The 15,519-nt window shown below is 46.2% G+C and overlaps 1 protein-coding gene and 1 pseudogene across 1 annotated transcript in view; one reads left to right on the top strand and one right to left on the bottom strand.

The window, feature by feature from the left end:
• Positions 1 to 5,279, top strand: part of LOC139766187 (CD109 antigen-like) — a 128,777-nt gene extending 123,498 nt beyond the window's left edge. The window contains exon 30 of the mRNA XM_071694458.1: positions 778 to 5,279. Coding sequence (XP_071550559.1) covers positions 778 to 888 — 111 coding nt within the window. The 3' untranslated portion in view covers positions 889 to 5,279. The remainder of the gene's footprint in view (positions 1 to 777) is intronic.
• Positions 5,280 to 12,811: 7,532 nt separating this feature from the next.
• Positions 12,812 to 15,519, bottom strand: part of LOC139766215 (sulfotransferase 1C4-like) — a 43,849-nt pseudogene continuing 41,141 nt past the window's right edge.

A 15,519-nucleotide genomic window follows, 5' to 3' on the forward strand; every position in this document is an offset into this window, starting at 1 on the left:
TGTCTGTCCTTTTTGAAGATTATGTAGTGGTGGCTGGGCAAAACGAGCGAGAATGGTCCTGGCCTTCACCAGAGGACAAATTCTTGAGTAAGTCAAGTGAAGGATATTATTAGAACGACTGTGATACATTGCCTCGTCCGTCCTCACGAAACTTGCAATATATCAATAACTGTCAACTCACCATAACGCAGACTGACCACACACAGATGTTGGATGATCCACCCCTGCGTACGATACTGTCCCGAGTTTCTACGCTCAGCCCAGGTTACTCTTAGACCAGAACGTCAACCATGAATTGGTCACTCATAAGCAGTGTCAACCATACACAGGTCAACCATGCACAGGTCAACCATACACAGGTCAACCATACACAGGTCAACTATGCAAAGGTCAACCATACACAGGTCAACCATACACAGGTCAACCATACACAGGTCAACCATGCACAGGTCAACCATACACAGGTCAACCATACACAGGTCAACCGTGCACAGGTCAACCATGCACAGGTCAACCATACACAGGTCAACCATGCACAGGTCAACCGTGCACAGGTCAACCATACACAGGTCAACCATACACAGGTCAACCATGCACAGGTCAACCGTGCACAGGTCAACCATGCACAGGTCAACCATACACAGGTCAACCATGCACAGGCGTCGTTGAAATAATGTACACCATATTTCTTGTCTTATTATACATGAACTTAGCACAATAGATATGACACAGCTCATGATGTATACCATACTGATCTTCATCTTTCTCTCCTTGCAGTGTCCATACTGCCCCTTCTACAGTGGGGTGCCAGCCCTCACCACTCCGCTCGCCCTCACCATCCTTCTGGCCCTCCTGGTGACGTGGGCGGCTTCAGCGACAGAGTGGTGACCTCTCTCGGAGTCCAGCGACCACTTGGAAGCCACTGGTGACACCCCCTATGTACCCTGGTGGCCACTGTGTAGGTACTGGTGAAGCCTCCTCTCTCGCTCCACCAGTGACCGTGGCTGGGCCAGCCTGCACACGATGGTCGCCCCACCATACCTCGTCAGCCCCGCTGCTCTCCAGCACAGTACCGCTGGTCACGTGAAATCCCCACGGGAGACGAGCGAGGAAAACAGACTATAGAAAATGGGATGTGTACACCAACCCTTAAGAAGAAAAGGATATCATTTCTCCCTTCCAGTGTAAGCCGGGTTCTTCCACACACACACATATATATATATACGGCAGCAGAAGTTTGGACGATAAAGTATTTATTTATTATATCACACGTAAAGGAATATCCACTATAGAAATGCAACTCTGGACGCATTACGTTTCTCCTCTCGAATACCACGGATCGTTCTTGTAAACATGGCGGCGGACGAGTAGTTGTGGGATGGCACTGATGGTAGATTTATATTTTTTTCCTAGGAATTTTGTGATTAGTTTCATGTGACAGATGTCTTTGATAAGTAATTGGTATTGGTATTCTAAAGTGTCGGTGATCCGGTACGTGTCTCGCATATTTGCCACCCTTTTAAGTATGATGGCTTAACCCCAGCCCCAGGAGCTCCATGACTGCAAATCATCCCTACTCAGAGTTTAGGTTATCGTACGCCTCATATCCTCAGAACAGTGTATCGTGCAGTACGAGTAAAGTTATCGTACTCATGGGGTTGAAGTCGTTATATTCTAAGAGCCGAACCTATCGTACCGTACGAGTAAAATTGTCGTACGCCTGAGGTAAAACTCGTCATATCCTCAGCGCACACTCTGTCGTACCGCACGAGCAAAGTTATCGTACTCGAGGGTCTAAGTTGTCGACGCCAGTGGTAACTTGGGATATTGCATGTTAAATGGACTGGAAATGACTCGTATGTCTCATGATCAGAATATTTACATTTGCTAATGGTTTCCTGACTTCAGCTTTATAATGTTTACATTTTTTACAACGGCTCTCTCAACGAAAAAAATCGGTAACTTTTTCATTAGATTTTATTTTGTTTAGTCTATCGATCGTTATGGTATTACGCAGAAAGAATGTGTACATCCTCAAGGCTGAAAGGCATCTTCCTGGTTGTGGCAGTTGTCATCAATTTTGTTACATTACTCTTAGATGAATAACTTTTGCAGCCTCAGAGAATTATTGACTGTAAACGCTGTGTTTTTAAAGCTTTTGGGTAGTTCATGAGTCTCTTATGTTTTATAAGCTTCCGCTGGTGTGGGGGCTTACTGGTGTTGGGCTCAGAAAGTTTAGAATTCTCTCTGGTGTTGGGCTCAGAAAGTTTAGAATTCTCTCTGGTGTTGGGCTCAGAAAGTTCAGAAGGCTCTCTGGTGTTAGCTAAAGTTCAGTGTTCTCTCTGGTGTTGGGTTCATTAAGTTCAGAATGCTCTCTGGTGCTGGACTCGGAAAGTTCAGAATCACCTATATCGTTGGGTTCATTTCAGTTTAGTTCTAAGTTCATCTTTTTCCACCCATGGGGTAACCACGCCTCAGCTGCTTAATTTGTCTAGATGATCAACTTCATTGCTTGATTATAAGTCATTTGCAAGACGTAACGCTCCTGCTTCCGCGTGATTAATCAAACTGTTCCACTGCGTTTGCAACAAAGTCATCACATGACACACTCCCTTCACAACAGTTAATCAATCCGGTCGACATTTCCTTGTGCTTTTAATCAGCTCATTTTGCTTGATTTCATGACACTCGTCTCATATGTTGTTGTTGGCTGCTGGAATCACAACCGTTGAAAAAGAGACATTGGCATTTTTGAGGCATCAGAGTTTCTAAGCTGAACCTTGAGAAATATTTTGCTGTTATCAACATCAGGATCTCTGTGTTTTTGATGGCCGCTGCGCCAAAACCCGCACATCTGTTGCCCCAGAAATGAGAGGTGTTGTAGTGTGATATTATATACACCACCGGGCGAGTGAGGTGTGACGAGCCATCATCTCAACGTGGTAGCAAAGCGCCAAGCAAGTGTATACGATGTTGATGCGGTATGACGTGCTGAAACGCTGCGACTCGTATGCGTTTGCCTCTCTTTCACTCAAGGGGAAGTGGGTCTTTATGTACAGCAGGTGTAAATCATTTTAAGGTGTATTTTCACCTATTGTTTACTAAGAATATTTTTATATTCAGAAAACAATGTGTGAACAAGTGGTGATTTGAAGGCACAGTATTTTTCCATATTAATGTAAGGCATTGTATGCCTATTAACGCAGTGACTTGGGGGGGATGGTTTCCACCAGTTCGTTATGCACATGATCTGCCACTGCGATGGTACTCGAGGGGGAAGTTCTAACACTCGAGGTAAAACTTCCAGTTCCCCGGGCCACAAGATGGCTCACTTGAGTCCCCGGGGCCTTAAATGGCTTACCTCAGTTCGTTATACAATTATTTTCAGTGGACTGCAACACTTCTGTGCCACAGCGAGGTAAATATTGTTGAAACGGACAAAGCTGGAACACAGAACTGCAGAAACTGCAGGTAGTGCACAGATGAGATGAACAGAGAACTGTGTAAGATCGTGAGGTATACAGAACCATGTTTTTATATACCCCTGTAGGAGCACATGATGTCATGACGGCTCACGAGAAGGAACTTCCTAGTAAGGTCTTGTCCCAGCGACTGCACCATGTGTCAGCGAGGTGAGGTGGGACACCTGTGATCCCACATGGGGGTGGTGACGGATACCCCGGGTCATCGTGGCCACCGGAGATGTTATCATCTGCTTGGGAGTTGGGGTAGGTGTCATGCGTCACGTCATCCGGGCTTTGGGGCGAACGTTGGTTAGCGTCGTTGTAGCTACAGAAGGTTACATCTCGTACACCTCCAGCAGGTGTTGAAGATCATTAATACCAGACGGTCTCTCACTGCCCAAGTATGATGGTCTCTGGTAGGGAGGAGAACAGGGTTGCACTTTTATGTGACATTGACCTTATGTGTGATATCTGTATATGACACCCACGTAACGCTTTTGTTTTTAGTTTTAAGATGAACAGAGAACTTGAGAGACTAAAGATTCTTATATATGTTGTATATTGTTAAACGATTTTATATCATAGTTGTAATTAATATAGTGAGAACGGGTTATAGGATACAGAGAAACTCACTTGGAGTCTCATATAGAGTGGCCACACTCGTTAGTGTTACAAGTTCCTTTTAAACAATGTACCATGTACCATTAGAACTAATTGTGAAAATGCTTGAAGGAAAATGACCAAGTGAATGAAATCTTGATGCATAGTGTTCACATGGTACATTCACAGCGAGGGAATGACTAGAACAACACTTGTGACAGAGGCGAGGGTCAGCATTTGTCACACCAGCGTCAGAGATCCAGCACACTGGTGTAGGTCCTTGAGTCCATCTGCTTTGCTTGCATGTCTTTCCTGGCTCTGCCGATTGACAGCCAACACACAGCCGTGTGGCGAACTTGCCTGGCTCTGCCGATTGACAACCAACACACAGCCGTGTGGCGAAGGATCAAGGAGCTGCAGGTTATTTGCCTCACACGGTGGGAGTCAGAACGTAAACTATCTTCATTATTCTACCCAAAGTTCTGACCTCCTTAGCTTGACTGCGTCTGCAGCTCGTGCCTGTAGGAGACAAGACGATGCACATACACACACAAGCACCAGAGCCAATTGAAAATTGTGACACTTGAAAGTAGCCAAAGACACTTTACCTCGAAGCATTACTGACTGTTGGCGAGGCCGCTTTCCAGTAGCTCGTGGTACTCCTGGCAGAAACCGAGGCCACTTGGCATTCGTTGGAAACACCACTGGCTCGTGGATCCTTGGTGACGGCAGCCCCTGGGATGTGTGTGTGTGTGTACAGCGAGGCAAGAGGACCTGCATGTAGAGCAGCAGCCGTGCTTGGATGTCCATTACACGGCACTTAACACTGATGACACAAAGACTTCGCTGCATGTTGCTGTAATCGATCTGCAAGACCGCACAGATATATATATATATATATATATATATATATATATATAGGTAGATAGATAGATAGATGTTATATTTTTTCCCCAATCTGTGAATATTTGTAAGATGGTTTTTATATATCATTAAATTCTATATATGGAGCCACGAGCATTATAAGTTAACCGTTTTCAATCTGTAAAAAATGAGATGAGATTCTTTTAAGGGAATGTGTCTTGTGATAAAATTTTTGATTAGGTGAAAACTTATGTAAAATCCATTACGGGGAATACAACCAACCCCCCCTGACCAAGCATTTCATTAAAGGCGTCATTTGGTTAACCACAACCAATAAAGCAATATAACTAGTTTGTTCTTTCCTTTTATATATTGAGATAGAGAGATTTCTTGATCCTATCCTCCCTAGTGCGTAGACCCAGTTCCTCCCACGCTTGAAGGCGACTCTCTCTCTCGCCATCCATGAAGTCTTGTCCCTTGACGCTACCTGTAGGTGGATCGTCCTCAGACACACTACCGGCAGGTGGATCGTCCTCAGACTAGGTGGATCGTCCTCAGATACACACTACCGGCAGGTGGATCGTCCTCAGACACACACACACTACCGGCAGGTGGATCTTCCTCACACACTACCTGCAGGTGGATCGTCCTCAGACACACACACTACCGGCAGGTGGATCTTCCTCACACACTATCTGCAGGTGGATCGTCCTCAGACACACACCACCGGCAGGTGGATCGTCCTCGCACACACACTACCTGCAAGTGAATCACATGTCTGTAGTGGAGTTGGCCTTACACTGTACTTCACAGTTAATATTTTTTGTCGTATTTGATAGCTATTCCTTAATAAAATGACAAGGAACTTGAGTATCACTTACCTTCAGTGTCCCCCCCAGTAACTTGTGTGTGTCTGGTTCTTCAGCCATCAGCTGTGACCACTGGGTAAGACCTGGGGGTCGAGAAGAAATATCCACAGGATGAATTCCAGATATTCAGTCACATTTGGAGAAATCCTGGTCTACAGCAGGAGTACTTTTGGGGCTACATTAGGAGTACTTCTACATCAGGGATACTTTGGTTCTACATCAGTAGTACTTGTTCTACATCTGTGGTGTTTCTGGTGTGCTATATCAGGTACTTCTAGTGCTACATCAGGGGTCCTTCTAATGCTACATCAGGAGTACTTCTGGTGCTAATCAGGGGTACTTCTGGTGCTACATCAGGGGTACTTCTAGTGCTACATCAGGTGTGCTTCTTATGCTACATCAGGGGTACTTCTGGTGCTACATCAGGGGTACTTCTGGTGCTACATCAGGGGTACTTCTGGTGCTACATCATGGGTACTTCTGGTGCTACATCAGGGGTACTTCTGGTGCTACATCAGGGGTACTTCTGTGCTACATCAGGAGTACTTCTGGTGCTACATCAGGGTACCTCTGGTGCTACATCAGGGGTACTTCTGGTGCTACATCAGGGTACTTCAGTGCCTACATCAGAGGTACTTCTGGTGCTACATCAGGGGTACTTCTGGTGCTACATCAGGGGTACTTCTGGTGCTACATCAGGGGTACTTCTGGTGCTACATCATGGGTACTTCTGGTGCTACATCAGGGGTACTTCTGGTGCTACATCAGGGGTACTTCTGGTGCTACATCAGGAGTACTTCTGGTGCTACATCAGGGGTACTTCTGGTGCTACATCAGGAGTACTTCTGTGCTACATCAGGAGTACTTCTGGTGCTACATCAGGGGTACTTCTGGTGCTACATCAGGAGTACTTCTCGTGCTACATCAGGGTACTTCTGGGCTACATCAGGTCTGGTGCTACATCAGGGGTACTTCTGGTGCTACATCAGGGTAACTTCTGGTGCTACATCAGGGTACTTCTGGTGCTACATCAGTGGTACTTCTGGTGCTACATCAGGGGTACTTCTGGTGCTACATCAGGGGTACTTCTGGTGCTACATCAGGGGTACTTCTGGTGCTACATCAGGGTACTTCTGGTGCTACATCAGGGGTACTTCTGGTGCTACATCAGGGGTACTTCTGGTGCTACATCAGTGGTACTTCTGGTGCTACATCAGGGGTACTTCTGGTGCTACATCAGGGGTACTTCTGGTGCTACATCAGGGGTACTTCTGGTGCTACATCAGGGGTACTTCTGGTGCTACATCAGGGGTACTTCTGGTGCTACATCAGGGGTACTTCTGGTGCTACATCAGTGGTACTTCTGGTGCTACATCAGGGTACTTCTGGTGCTACATCAGTGGTACTTCTGGTGCTACATCAGGAGTACTTCTGGTGCTACATCAGGGGTACTTCTGGTGCTACATCAGGGTACTTCTGGTGCTACATCAGGAGTACTTCTGGTGCTACATCAGGGGTACTTCTGGTGCTACATCAAGGGTACTTCTGGTGCTACATCAGGGGTACTTATGGTGCTACATCAAGAGTACTTCTGGTGCTACATCAGGGGTACTTCTGGTGCTACATCAGGGTACTTCTGGTGCTACATCAGTGGTACTTCTGGTGCTACATCAGGGAGTACTTCTGGTGCTACATCAGGAGTACTTCTGGTGCTACATCAGGGGTACGTCTGGTGCTACATCAGGAGTACTTCTGGTGCTACATCAGTGGTACTTCTGGTGCTACATCAGGAGTACTTCTGGTGCTACATCAGGAGTACTTCTGGTGCTACATCAGGGGTACGTCTGGTGCTACATCAGGAGTACTTCTGGTGCTACATCAGGAGGTACTTCTGGTGCTACATCAGGAGTACTTCTGGTGCTACATCAGGGTACTTCTGGTGCTACATCAGGGTACTTCTGGTGCTACATCAGGAGTACTCTGGTGCTACATCAGTGGTACTTCTGGTGCTACATCAGGGGTACTTCTGGTGCTAAATCAGGGGTACTTCTGGTGCTACATCAGAGTACTCTGGTGCTACATCAGGAGGTACTTCTGGTGCTACATCAGGAGTACTTCTGGTGCTACATCAGGGTACTTCTGGTGCTACATCAGTGGTACTTCTGGTGCTACATCAGGAGGTACTTCTGGTGCTACATCAGGAGTACTTCTGGTGCTACATCAGGGGTACTTCTGGTGCTACATCAGGAGTACTTCTGGTGCTACATCAGTGGTACTCTAGTGCTGCTACATCATAGGGTACTTCTCGTGCTACATCAGGAGGTACTTCTGGTGCTACAACATGGGTACTTCTGGTGCTACATCAGTGGTACTTCTGGTGCTATATCAGGGGTACTTCTGGTGCGACATCAGGGGTACTTCTCGTGCTACATCAGGGAGTACTTCTGGTGCTATAATCAGGGGTACTTCTGGTGCTACATCAGGTTACTTCTGGTGCTACTATCAGTGGTACTTCTGGTGCTACATCAGGAGGTACTTTGGTGCTACATCAGGGGTACTTCTGGTGCTACATCAGGTACTTCTGGTGCACATCAGGAGTACTTCTGGTGCTACATCAGTTGTACTTCTGTGCTACATCAGGGGTACTTCTCGGCTACATCAGGGTACTTCTGGTGCTACATCAGGAGTACTTCTGGTGCTACATCAGTGGTACTTCTGGTGCTACATCAGGGGTACTTCTGGTGCTACATCAGGGGTACTTCTGTTGCTACATCAGTGGTACTTCTGGTGCTACATCAGGGTACTTCTGTGCCACATCAGGAGTACTTCTGTGCTACATCAGGGTTACTCTGGTGCTACATCAGGGGTACTTCTGGTGCTACATCAGGGTACTTCTGGTGCTACATCAGGGGTACTTCTGGTGCTACATCAGTGGTACTTCTGGTGCTACATCAGGGGTACTTCTGGTGCTACATCAGGGGTACTTCTGGTGCTACATCAGGAGGTACTTCTGGTGCTACATCAGGGGTACTTCTGGTGCTACATCAGTGGTACTTCTGGTGCTACATCAGGGTACTTCTGGTGCTACATCAGTGGTACTTCTGGTGCTACATCAGGGGTACTTCTGGTGCTACATCAGGGGTACTTCTGGTGCTACATCAGGGGTACTTCTGGTGCTACATCAGGAGTACTTCTGGTGCTACATCAGGAGTACTTCTGGTGCTACATCAGGAGTACTTCTGGTGCTACATCAGGGGTACTTCTGGTGCTACATCAGGGGTACTTCTGGTGCTACATCAGGGGTACTTCTGGTGCTACATCAGGGGTACTTCTGGTGCTACATCAGGGGTACTTCTGGTGCTACATCAGGAGTACTTCTGGTGCTACATCAGGGGTACTTCTGGTGCTACATCAGGGGTACTTCTGGTGCTACATCAGGGGTACTTCTGGTGCTACATCAGGGTACTTCTGGTGCTACATCAGGGTACTTCTGGTGCTACATCAGGGTACTTCTGGTGCTACATCAGGGTACTTCTGGTGCTACATCAGTGGTACTTCTGGTGCTACATCAGGGGTACTTCTGGTGCTACATCAGGGTACTTCTGGTGCTACATCAGGGGTACTTCTGGTGCTACATCAGGGTACTTCTGGTGCTACATCAGGAGTACTTCTGGTGCTACATCAGGGGTACTTCTGGTGCTACATCAGGAGTACTTCTGGTGCTACATCAGGGTACTTCTGGTGCTACATCAGGGGTACTTCTGGTGCTACATCAGTGGTACTTCTGGTGCTACATCAGGGGTACTTCTGGTGCTACATCAGGAGTACTTCTGGTGCTACATCAGGGGTACTTCTGGTGCTACATCAGGGGTACTTCTGGTGCTACATCAGGGGTACTTCTGGTGCTACATCAGGAGTACTTCTGGTGCTACATCAGGGGTACTTCTGGTGCTACATCAGTGGTACTTCTGGTGCTACATCAGGGGTACTTCTGGTGCTACATCAGGGGTACTTCTGGTGCTACATCAGGGGTACTTCTGGTGCTACATCAGGGGTACTTCTGGTGCTACATCAGGGGTACTTCTGGTGCTACATCAGGGGTACTTCTGGTGCTACATCAGGGGTACTTCTGGTGCTACATCAGGGGTACTTCTGGTGCTACATCAGGAGTACTTCTGGTGCTACATCAGTGGTACTTCTGGTGCTACATCAGGAGTACTTCTGGTGCTACATCAGGGTACTTCTGGTGCTACATCAGGGGTACTTCTGGTGCTACATCAGGGGTACTTCTGGTGCTACATCAGGGGTACTTCTGGTGCTACATCAGGGGTACTTCTGGTGCTACATCAGTGGTACTTCTGGTGCTACATCAGGGGTACTTCTGGTGCTACATCAGGGGTACTTCTGGTGCTACATCAGGGGTACTTCTGGTGCTACATCAGGGGTACTTCTGGTGCTACATCAGTGGTACTTCTGGTGCTACATCAGGGGTACTTCTGGTGCTACATCAGGGGAAGGTACTTCTGGTGCTACATCAGGGGTACTTCTGGTGCTACATCAGGGGTACTTCTGGTGCTACATCAGGGGTACTTCTGGTGCTACATCAGTGGTACTTCTGGTGCTACATCAGGAGTACTTCTGGTGCTACATCAGGGGTACTTCTGGTGCTACATCAGGGGTACTTCTGGTGCTACATCAGGGGTACTTCTGGTGCTACATCAGGGGTACTTCTGGTGCTACATCAGGGGTACTTCTGGTGCTACATCAGTGGTACTTCTGGTGCTACATCAGGGGTACTTCTGGTGCTACATCAGGGGTACTTCTGGTGCTACATCAGGGGTACTTCTGGTGCTACATCAGGGGTACTTCTGGTGCTACATCAGGGGTACTTCTGGTGCTACACCAGTGGTACTTCTGGTGCTACATCAGGGGTACTTCTGTTGCTACATCAGGGGTACTTCTGGTGCTACATCAAGGGTACTTCTGTTGCTACATCAGGGGTACTTCTGGTTCTAAGTCAAGTGTACTTCTGGTGCTACATCAGGGGTACTTCTGGTGCTACATCATGGGTACTTCTGTTGCTACATCAGGGGTACTTCTGGTGCTACATCAAGGGTACTTCTGGTGCTACATCAAGGGTACTTCTGGTGCTACATCAAGGGTACTTCTGGTGCTACATCCAGGGTGCTTCTAGTGCTATATCAGTGGTACTTATGGTGCTACATCAGGGGTACTTCTGGTGCTACATCAGGGGTACTTCTGGTGCTAAGTCAAGTGTACTTCTGGTGCTACATCAGGGGTACTTCTGGTGCTAAGTCAAGTGTACTTCTGGTGCTACATCAGGGGTACTTCTGGTGCTAAGTCAAGTGTACTTCTGGTGCTACATCAGGGGTACTTCTGTTGCTACATCAGTACTTCTCGTGCTACATCAAGGTTACTTTTTGTGCATTATTAGGGTACTTCTCGTACCACATCAGGGGTACTTCTCGTGCTACATCAAGGGTACTTTTTGTGCTATATCAGGGGTACTTCTTGTACTACATCAGGAGTACTTCTCGTGCTACTTCAGGGGTACTTGTTTGCTATATCAGGGGTACATCTGGTGCTACATCAGGAGTACTTCAATTTTACATCGAGTACTTTGGTAATACATAAGGGGTACTTCTGATGCTCTATCAGAAATACTTTTGAAGCTACATCAAGGGTACTTCTGGTGCTACATCCGGGGTGCTTCTAGTGCTATATCAGTGGTACTTATGGTGCTACATCAAGGGTACTTCTAGTGCCGCATCAGGGGTACGTCTGGTGCTACATCAGGGGTACTTCTGGTGCTACATCATGGGTACTTCTGGTGCTACATCAGTGGTACTTCTAGTGCCACATCACTGGTACTTGTGGTGCTACATCAGGGGTACTTCTGGTGCTACATCAAGGGTACTTCTAGAGCCACATCAGGAGTACTTCTGGTGCTACATAAGGGGTACTTCTAGTGCCGCATCAGGGGTACTTCTGGTGCTACATAAGGGGTACTTCTAGTGCCGCATCAGGGGTACTTCTGGTGCTACATCATGGGTAGTTCTAGTGCCACATCAGGGGTACTTCTGGTGCTACATCATGGGTACTTCTGGTGCTACATCAGGAGTACTTCTGGTGCTACATCAGGGGTACTTCTAGTGCCGCATCAGGTGTACTTCTGGTGCTACATCAGTGGTACTTCTGGTGCTACATCAGGGGTACTTCTGGTGCTACATCAGGGGTACTTCTGGTGCTACATCATGGGTAGTTCTAGTGCCACATCAGGGGTACTTCTGGTGCTACATCAGAGGTACTTCTGGTGCTACATCAGGGGTACTTCTAGTGCCGCATCAGGGGTACTTTTGGTGCTACATCATGGGTACTTCTGGTGCTACATCAGGGGTACTTCTAGTGACAGATCAGGGGTACCTCTGGTGCTACATCAGGGGTACTTCTAGTGCCGCATCAAGGGGTACTTTTGGTGCTACATCATGGGTACTTCTGGTGCTACATCAGGGGTACTTCTGGTGCTACATCAGTGGTACTTCTGGTGCTACATCAGGGATATTTCTGGTGCTACATCAGGGGAACTTCTAGTGCCACATCAGGGGTACTTCTGGTGCTACATCAGTACTTCTTGAGCCACATCATGAGTACTTCTAGTGCCACATCAGGGGTACTCCTGGTGCTACATCAGGGGTCCTTTTGGTGCTACATCAGGGATATTTCTGGTGCTACATCAGGTGTACTTCTAGTGCCACATCAGAGGTGCTTCTGGTGCTACATTAAGAGTATGTCTAATGCTACAGCAGGATACCTCTGAAGAATGGTGGAGGACTGGAGTGTTGAGTGGTGAAAGTATGAATGCTGATGATAAACAAATGCTTAAAAATCTTTAAGACAGTGAAAAAAATAATTACAAGCTGGCAATCACTCACCATATGTTCTCCACAGTACCACATCGAAATCTACAAAGTTAGAAGACACTAAAGTACTACATGAGTTTAAAATTAACTTTATTTTTGGGATAAACTAAGATATATATAGGGGATAGGGGATAGGGGAGAAAGAATACTTCCCACGTATTCCCTGCGTGTCGTAGAAGGCGACTAAAAGGGAAGGGAGCGGGTGGCTGGAAATCCTCCCCTCTCGTTTTTTTTTTTTTTTTTTTTTCCAAAAGAAGGAACAGAGAAGGGGGCCAGGTGAGGATATTCCTTCTAAGGCCCAGTCCTCTGTTCTTAACGCTACCTCGCTAATGCGGGAAATGGCGAATAGTATAAAAAAAAAAAAAAAAATATATATATATATATATATATATATATATATATATATATATATATATGGATGGATAGATACATAAATAGCTGAACTAAGCTACCAGACATAAATACTAACCATAGAAGCAATATATAAGTTCAGCACCATAAAGGAATAACAAGAACATCATAAATGACAGATACAGTGATACAGTACATCAGACACTACTGCCCTCAGTGTGGTCATTATACCGCTACAGCTTAACTTAATACAGGATGAACAGCTGATAAATGCTATCTCCATAGAGAAAGAGAGAGATGCAGGGTCATCAAGTTCCGTTTTCTTCTGAATATCGCATTGCGTGACAACACAGAGGCGGAAGTCCTCCTTCTAGATGGCTGACAGCGGCACCTCACGGATGCCCGAGCCTCACCTCCGTGACACAGCGGACTCTCACACTCCGTACTTGAATTCAATCCCAAAAGTCAGCGAGGTTGGTGGCGATCCAGCGGTCCATCTTGGCCTCCAGCTCTGGCGTGTACTTGCCCTTCCAGTCACCCACCTTCCCTGAAAACACACCAAGGAAGCAGTTAGTAATATGCCATCGATTCTCTCTCTCTCTCTCTCTCTCTCTCTCTCTCTCTCTCTCTCTCTCTCTCTCTCTCTCTCTCTCTCTCCCGTGAACCAATGCTCCTCACAAGCACTGCACTTTCATCAAGAAGGCCATGACGAGCGGAACTTCATGACCTGGCGGAGTTGAAGGAACCTGGACCTGTTATGAGCCAGAGGTTGTGGAGACAGAGAGGCCAGAGGGGAGCAACATACAGACTGGTACACCACATCACTACTGGAACATGAAAAAAAAAATGTGGATCGGATAACACAGGAAACTGATAACAGTACATGAACTACTGAATACAAACATTGTGAGCCAAAAAAACATCAAAATAGTGCAATTATATAAAGGAAAAGATCATACAATAACACAGATGTAGTATATATGAAGTAGTCATCGCCTGTATATGGGATTTTTGTTCATCTAATCATCTTGTAACCCCTGGAGCCATATCACTGGATCTCCTGCCGCTCTGAGGCAGCTGGGCAAGTGGAGTTCCTCAGTGATGCTGTGCTCTTCTGAGTCCACTGATGATGATGCAGCCCCATCGGTGGCGACTTCTTACTTCCTACCTGAAAATGGAAGTCTGACAACTGCTCCAGCTCCTGCCAAAGCTGATGGTCATCGAGTGTACGACTGTGGTAAACAATTGTTTAGATTACTAGCTAAAAATATATCATGAATGAGTTGGACAATTCCTTCAAACACTTGGCCATAATCAGTCTGGCCGATACCAATTTACTTAAACCCCAACGGGTTAGTAAATGCTGTAAACAATTTAATGAATCTGGGTTTACTGCTTTCATTATTTAAGCATAATGGAGATTTACAGGTTACAAAAAAATATATGAAACAATAGTATATACTCATATACTGTGTAACATAACTGACACATTTGTTTTATAATGATATATGATCATTGATATTATTTTCTTTATAGCTTTGTTCCCAAGACCTGTTGGTGATATCACACACTCGCCTAGCTTTCTACTGTGCAACAGTGACAGTTGTGCCAAAATCTGTGTCAGTGTGAGGCAACAGTGAAGTAAAGGGCGGCTCATGTGCAGTGCCAGAAGAGGAAGGATTTAAACATCTAAGCTAAGAAGTTAAGAGTTTGATACCCTCTTCTGTGGGTTCGTGATGGGAAAACATGTTTTTCTCAACAGGTGTTCAATGTTTATGACACTGAACGGAGATATGGAATTCCTTAAATCACAGGTACAATGTACTGCCATCCAAGTTCTGAGTTAATGATGTAAACAACTCGATATACTCAGTAGATAGCCATAGAGTACATCACAAGACTCAGTAGGTAGCCATAGAGTACAACATCACAGTACTCAGTAGGTAGCCAAAGAGTACGACATCACAAGACTTAATACCTTTCCTGAAGAATCCACCATCTTTGTTGATAATATCCGCATTGAAGAAGATTTCTGATCCTTTTCCTAGCAAAGCATCCCGCGCCTTCATCTCAGAGAAGCTCGTGTAGTGCGCGACCTGAGGTCAGACAGACACACATTATACACAAATCATAAAGTTTACAGATCATTTACACTACGACACTGGGCCACTACAGGACAAAAGCCTTGTGTCAAGCAGCAGACCTGATGATTTTAAGAAGATGCTTCTTGACATCCGTCTCCATCATCAAGAATATATAGGAAGAAAGAGCATATATGTCTAAGCAATATAGTAGTATCTCAAACAAAACATCAGCCTTAGAACTCCTCGCCTAATAATGTCAGAGATGTGAGTTCTATCATCAATCATACTGATGAAAAATGAGGAAACTGTAGTAATCAAATAGAATTAATCAACAATGCTGTATCCC

Source organism: Panulirus ornatus, chromosome 57 (assembly GCF_036320965.1).
Source record: "Panulirus ornatus isolate Po-2019 chromosome 57, ASM3632096v1, whole genome shotgun sequence".
Lineage (NCBI taxonomy): Eukaryota > Metazoa > Arthropoda > Malacostraca > Decapoda > Palinuridae > Panulirus > Panulirus ornatus.